The 7,924-nt window shown below is 32.6% G+C and overlaps 1 protein-coding gene across 1 annotated transcript; it reads left to right on the forward strand.

The window, feature by feature from the left end:
• Positions 1 to 7,483: 7,483 nt before the first annotated feature.
• On the forward strand, positions 7,484 to 7,924 carry LOC120173569. The gene has a single exon (XM_039180688.1). It carries the CDS (start codon positions 7,484 to 7,486, stop codon positions 7,922 to 7,924), a length of 441 nt encoding a protein of 146 aa, XP_039036619.1.

Below are 7,924 nucleotides of genomic sequence, written 5' to 3' on the forward strand. Positions count from 1 at the left end.
CCCTTCCAAAATGTATTTCACCCAGGCGTCTCTATCGCCTTCTGCCAATTGCCAAAAATTTTGTACGTTTATGGGATCACTTCTTATCTTGTTCAAAGCTTTGAACTTCTCTATTTGAGTTAGTGAATTCATCTTTAAAATCTCCGGAGGGACATTATCACTCAGTTCGTTGATCTTCATGTCAAATTTAATACCTTGACTCAAGTCTTTTGATATTTCTTTAAGACTTTCTGTAATCAAGCTAACCGCATTGTTGAACCCTTCGTCGCTTTGGCTATTCCTTTTCCTAGAAACAACACTTGGTGAAGCTTCATTATGCTGCACATTTGTATTACGTCAAACAGCATTGTCTGAATCATGCAAATCATCATCCGACTCTTGTGTTTCTTCTAAGTTCACCTCTTGCTCCATCTCAACAAAATCTTTAGCTCTATTACCCTGAGCTCGGTCTTTCCCAAAAACAATGCAAAGATCTTCATAGTAAGGAAATGTTTTGTTTCTCCATCTAGACGTCTCTTTATGAACCTATTTACCAACATTATAATTTATATAAAAACCAAAAAATGTAATATATTCATGTCGTCGCTTCTTTAGAAACTATATAAATATTATAATACGTACCTGGAGGTACGCCTCCCAAACCGGTTCCTCCGCAGTAACAAATTGTTTTTCAGGGTCATAGCCAAACCCGCTCGTGTTTGAACCGTTTACCATGTCATACACACATTGCCAATCTCTTTTAATGGTTTTTATCTTCGACGCAATATGTGGATTTCCTAAAATACCAGAATTTGGAACTGATAGTTCCAAGGCTTGCTCTAGATGTTGTAAATAACCCGATTTGAACCCATTATCGGCTTTAAATCCTCCCGCAGTTGTCAAATTCACCAAGGCCTCAACTAGCTTTGCTTCTTCATTACTTGTCCATGGCCTATAATTTCGATTCTGACTTGCCATGCCTATAAACATAACGATAAACACGATTACAACAAATTAATATTTCAATAATCCAACAAATAATACCATAAATAATCCAACAATTTAGTACATTGCATATAGATAAGCAATACAACAAATTATTTGTCCAACAATCTTATTATTGATACATTACATATAGATATGCAATACAACACATTTTTATTTAATTAGTTGCTCCCCTAGATGCAAACATAGATTCGCCTAAATTATCTCTAAACGTGGTCCATTCGTTCGAAGTCCCGATAGAACTAATATTATCCACATCTTCATGTCCAAAATCTCCGGTTCCCTCGTCATTATCACATTCGACGTCGAATGGATCTACTTCCATTTCTTGTCTTATGAAGTTATGAAGGAGACAACATGCCATTATTATCTTATTTTTTGTTTCAATCGGATAATACGAATTGTCCTTCAATATTCCCCATCTTCCCTTCAAAAGGCCAAAACATCATTCGATAACATTTCTTGCCGAAGAATGTTTCATATTGAAGAATTCCTTTGTTGTAGTCGGTTGGTGTCCATCACGCCATTCATTTAAGTGATACCTTTGACCTCTATAAGGGGCTAAAAACCCTCTCCATTTGTGTATCCGGCATCAACCAAATAATAACCTATATATAAGATTTATAGTTAATAACCATTCGTGCTTATTAAATTGTAGTTGATACGTATATTTACATACTCGGTCTTGGAACTTTCAATCCATGAGGTCTAAGAAGAGCATCCCGAAGAACTCTATCATCCGCCGCTGACACCTCCCATCCCGTTAACACGTATATAAATTGCATATCTTGGGAACAAACCCCTAGAACGTTTGTTGCAATATCATTCTTTCCTGTTCTATATCTAGCCTTTTCTTCAACTGGAACTAGACATTTTATATATGTTCCATCTAAAGCTCCTAAACAATTCTTAAACCATTTCCATCTTTGATCTGTAGAATTATCAGGCACGGGTTCGGGTTTCTTAAGCAAACGAGTATGCAAGCATATGACTGCATTACAAACTCGAGCAAAATGCCTGCTATCCCGAACAACGAAAGCGACATATGATGGCGCGATTCTTAACATTGTGAGCAAGAATATGGAGAAAAATGGCAACTTGTTCATCAATATTCATATTCCTACTTGGTTTTAGGCCTCCAAATATTTCAAGCATATGACACAACTTCGTAAAACACCTTCAAGACATCCTAATTTGTGATATAGACATGGTGTCACTCTCATAAACGTACCTATGTAGTATTGGGTATCGATCTACATTTGAAGAAAAATGTTTAAGACGTGGTCTATCTCTATGTTTTTTAAACATCATCAACAAGAGGACTACAACAATATGCAAAACCACGTTCCACCATGTCAAGATCAATGATGTTTGTCGTTGTCTACGATTGCGTGTTGTTAAACTAAGTCGGTACATTTTTCCTGTTCATACAAATTCATATCATATTCAAGATAATTAAAACGACACCAATCATATTCATTATCTGTTAAAACAAATAACTCCCTCTATTATGACTCCTAAGAGGACAACAAATAATCACATTATTTCTGTTAACCAAACTCTCCTAACCACGAAATTAATGCAAAAAAAAAATCATGAGAATGTTCCTGGAATTTGTTTTACTTCTACTTCTAGCTATTGTTGAACGTGAAGCAATTTGACTGCAGACTTACACAATTCGGTATGTTTGTTTTCATCTATTGCCTGGCTATCTACTAAAGTTACTAATACGTGGTTAAGCTAAGTTTTTGCATATAGAAAAATCTCATTTTATGATCATTTATGACACATGGGGCCTGGAGAACCTGGACCTCGTTATGACTCAGTTTAATTGTTCACAAGGCTAGCATACAAAGTCACTTGACTCCAACTTCAATCATCATATACATGGCGTAACACTGAAAATGAACAAAGTGCTAATCATGAGAATGTTGGATCCCATGAAAATTGATTACATTTGCCACATCACGTGTTTCCATTTCATTTCAGGTTGAACCGGCGAATTTTCAGGATGCAAACTTTCTCAATTCTGTGGTGAAGGTTCAGAAATGATTACAACAAAAAGAAATGTTTTGTCTGAAGAATTCAATCTTTTTAGTTTGTTAAACAATAAAAAGTCATATTGCCTCTTAAGGCGCTGTCATACTTAACATTTCTAATTGTTAGATATTTGAGTGCCTTTTGTGCATATCCAAAATTCCTAATTGCATTCGTGTGTATCCCTTTTTTACTAGTTATGTAAATGATATAGTTCTTAGCCTTAAGCTCCTTCTATGGCTTTAAGCTAGATTTTCATAAGTTCCGGGAAAACTTAATATATAAATAACATCTCAACAACATAAATCATGTAGTAAAGAAGGATAGGATCAAAGAAAAACCCAGCGTAATGAAAAAGGTGGAGGAAGGAGAAAGAGATTACCTCTAGATTGGCGATAAAAGAATGGCTTGAGAGAGAGAGCAGGGATAGAAGACAGATGATGGAAGGATAGATTAGGTTTAAAAGGGACTGAAAATATTGATGAGGGTAGTATGGTTAAATTTTGTATTCTTTCCTTATAAGTTTTAAGATTTTAATTTCCTCATGTTATGGATGAAATTTAATTTTTGGAAAGTTGGAGTTATTTAGGATTTTAATTCCCTTGAAAATTTTGAACCAAATATGGAAAAGTGATGGAATTGGATTCCAATTCCTCTTAATTCTAAGGGATTCCTGCAAACCAAATGCTACCTAAGAGATTATGAAGCAATTTGCATTTCTTTTGAATTAATCACTTGTATCCGATTTATTGATCGATTAATCTAAATCGGGTATTGCAGAGGCGAGGACGACATTTCCAAACCAGTTTGTTCCATTCTTAAATGTCAGAATTCGAACAACTGACCTTGCTTAATTGGATCAACAAATTTGGGCTAACATCTACTTCTTCTTGGTCATTTATACATTACTATTCTATTTATGGCATGGTTTTCAGAACCGGATCGGTTAACGAATCGGTCATGTTACCGGTTCATTGGTTCAACCGGGTCGAATCGGTCTGACCGGTCGAAAGAACCATACGACGTCATGATTATTTAAAAAATTAAATAAAAATACTAAAAATATTTCATAAAAAATAAATTTTTATATCACAACATATTCAAAGCAAGTCATAACATATATAAGTTAAAAACCATAAAATAAAGTGAAACAAAATAATTCAAATTAACTACAACATAATATTTAAGGTAAAACATATTAAATAATAAATATAATTATATAACTATAATTAAAAAATAAATTTGGGGTTAAAAAAAGCATAACAAAATGATATTGTTTAGTTTAAGTTTTTTTAAAAACAATTTCACATGGCTAAGAAACATAGAAGAGCATCCCAAAAGTCTAAAGAGTAAAAATATGAGAACAAAACAATCTCACATTGCTAAGAAACATAGAAGCGCGTCACAACTAACTTCTATAAATAATAGAGGTAATTTGGCATTCAAAATCATTGAGCCTTTTGGTGAGCATTGAGTGAACTATTCTTTCACTTCAATCAAGTTCGAATTTTAGGCTTCAATCGAGCTTCTAATTTTTTTTTTGAGTTCAAGCCTTTTTGAGTTCAAGTTTCAATATTATATTTCGAGTTTGAGTTGAACTTGATAATTTTTTAGCTTGTGAGTTTGAGTTGAGTTGAGCTTACTTTTAAAGTTTTCAAGTTCGAGTCGAGCTCAGCAATACTCGAGTTCGACTTGATTTGTTTAACAAACGACGTTGTTTGGTTTAATTTTTTTTTAAAAATAAAAAAACAAAAATCTCGGTTTTTTCCGGTTTTCAGCCGGTTCGAACGGTTCAGTGATTCTGACTGGTTCACTAATAACGATTCAACCGGTTTATATTGAATCAAACTAAATAACGATTCCCGATTGAACCGATTGAACCGATTGAACCGACCAATCCGATTCGATTTTCAAATCAGAGATTTATGGTCAGTTTGATTCAATGATTTTATTCTTTTTTTTAAATAAATAAATTATTTAATATTTGGTTCGAGAAAGTAACATAATACGACAAAGAAAGTTGTGATATTGATCTGTAACGATGATCAAAATTAATAAAATATATAATTATTAATTTATACGGCGATGGAAAACATTTTTCATATATTTAAAAGGGTAAAGTATAGTAATGGTCACTGAACATTTCTAAAGCTTGCATTTAGGTCCCCAACTTTTAAAACTTGCAATACAGTCCCCCAACATTTATTCCGTTTGCAATATGGTCCCTCAACTTAAACCACTGTTAGAAAATTAGGGTAACAGTCATTGAACTTTTTAGACACTTGAATTTAGGTCTCCCAACTTTTAAAACTTGTAAAATAGTCCTCAATTTCATTCTAAACCCCAATTTCCAAAGTAATTCAATTTCATTCTAAACCCTAAATTCCAAAATAATTCAATTAAATTTTAAATCCCAAATTCTAAAATATTTCAATTTAAGGTTTAGAATGTAATTGAATTATTTTGGAATTTAGGGTTTAGAATGAAATTAAGATGTTTTGACATTTTGAACATGAATTTACTATTTGACAATATTTATTTCAATATAAATTTGAGGTTTGTTTAACTATTTATATCAATTTTGAATAACAATATGCATTGATTAAACATCCCGAATAGCAAAATGGAAGCACTCTATTCGGTATTTCAACTTCCCATAAACTCTGCTCATTTCTTCAACTTTTGACTATATGAAATTCGGAACACTCATTTGGAGCATTATGATTTAAGTACTACTATGTTCTTGCATGCTATTTTTTTATCAGATTTGAGTACTTAACCCTTCAGTGCTTTACAGTGCGATCATTTATGATTCACCTGAATTTGCTCATACAGTGATCATTTATGATTTAGTAAAATCAATGGTTTAGAATGAAATTGAATTACTTTGGAAATTGGGGTTTATAATTAAATTAAGGATTGTTTTACAAGTTTTAAAAGTTGGGAGACCTAAATTAAAGTGTCTGAAAAGTTTAATGACCGATTATATAATTTACCCTAATTTTCTAACATTGGTTTAAGTTGGGGGACCATTTTGCAAACGGAATAAATGTTAGGGGACTGTATTGCAAGTTTTAAAAGTTGAAGGACCTAAATGAAAGCTTCAAAAATGTTCAGTGACCATTACTATACTTTACTCAATTTAAAATATGTAGTTCTTAAAATATTTTTACTTACTTTAACGGTTTTAAATTTTCTTTTATTTAATAAATTTCTCTTGAAGATTAAAACTTCATCAAACTTTTTAAAAACGATCACATCAATAATGAAAACCATTAATAAAGGAAGGCTACCTAATACAGTCTATTAATTGATTAAAAAATATAAATATTTTAAGTTCCTTTTAGAGCAAGTACTTACGTTTTATAAGTTGTTCGTTTTATTTTTCATTTTGTTATTTAAATCATTAAATATCGATTTTAAAATTAAACGTAGCAAAGATCAATTTGTATTACAAAAGAGAACTGGAACAGCGGTTGTACAGTTGTACTGTAACGCGATTGGACGCCTCACCCAGACGCGTTGGCTTTCCCTTTGGAACCTTAATTGAAAAGAAAACTAAAACATTTTATGTTAATAGTCCTTATTTTATATATAAATTACAGATTAACTATTTATACTTTTATCTTTTTTATATTTAATCTCTATTTTTTTGTATTCCGAAATAAAAAGATTAAATCATTAAATTATAAAATCTATAATTTACGCATAATATAAATTGATAGAATAACTTCATCCCTTAACTATTAAAAGTTGTAAAATTATCGTATGACAATTCATATGCCTCAAATTCGTTTTTTTCCGTTTAAAAATTGACAATCATTTGAGTTTGACGGTAACCTACTGATTAAGATATGATAAAATTATATTTTAATAATGTATACTTGCATCGCCGTTGCTTTCAAGTATTGATTCAACGACATAATGTTTTAAACATTGTCTTAACACATAATGTAAACGGAGATCAATTCACAATATACAAATCAAACGGTTATGAGATTAGATTTTATCATATCACAGTTAACAAGTTAATATTCAACTCAGATGAGTGCCAACTTTTAAAAGAAAAATAACGAATTTGGAACATATAAATAGTCAAATGATCATTTTATAACTTTTAATAGTCAAATGACTCTACAAAGTAACGTTATATAATCGATAGATTATTTTATAATTTTTAATAATGGAGAGATTTAATAAAATAATTACTTATAGTCACGGAAAATTTGTGTCCTTTACCCATCTATCTAATAATTAGTATGCGGCTGAACATTACTAATGTCCAGATTTTAGCACAGGATCTTCCCTACCATAAACATCCCTTCCACGTTTCACCATAATGAATGTCCGAATTACCTGAATTTCCAGCCCAAATCTATGTACCTCTAAATTCAACCCTCTATAAATACTCTACATCTTCGCCTCAACCCTACAACATTTTTTCTTAACGTCCAAACACACCATGGAAACCACATCTGTCTTCAACAATTCCATAGCCGCCCCATCATCTCTCCCTCTTCCTCTTCCTCTTCCATTCTCCGGCAAATCCACCATCTTTCGTAAAAGGGTTTTGGGAATTCTGGCGTCGAAACGATACGCACACAGTCATGACTTCGACGGCAAGCTAGTGGACGAGAGCATGATTGTGTTGAGGAGGCGAATTCACGAGATGACGACGTCGGAAAAGAATTACGAGCCTCCGCGGCATTGGATGGATTGGGAGAAGGAATACAAGAAAGAGAATTACGACCGCGATGTTTGTGAAGCAGCGGGGTATTTGCAATCCAAGTTAATGGAAACCAGGCCGAGCTTGGCTTTGGGAATGGCGCTTCTTTTTCTGTTTACCCTACCGACTTCGTTCGCCGTTGTTATGTACCATGTCATGCATATGATCAAAGGCTGA

Source organism: Hibiscus syriacus, unplaced genomic scaffold (assembly GCF_006381635.1).
Source record: "Hibiscus syriacus cultivar Baekdansim isolate YM2019G1 unplaced genomic scaffold, ASM638163v2 tig00003041_pilon, whole genome shotgun sequence".
NCBI classification, from domain to species: Eukaryota; Viridiplantae; Streptophyta; class Magnoliopsida; order Malvales; family Malvaceae; genus Hibiscus; species Hibiscus syriacus.

Bases quoted from the DNA above. Each gene is read 5' to 3' on its own strand.
- LOC120173569 (XM_039180688.1), top strand. From the start codon at position 7,484: ATGGAAACCACATCTGTCTTCAACAATTCCATAGCCGCCCCATCATCT.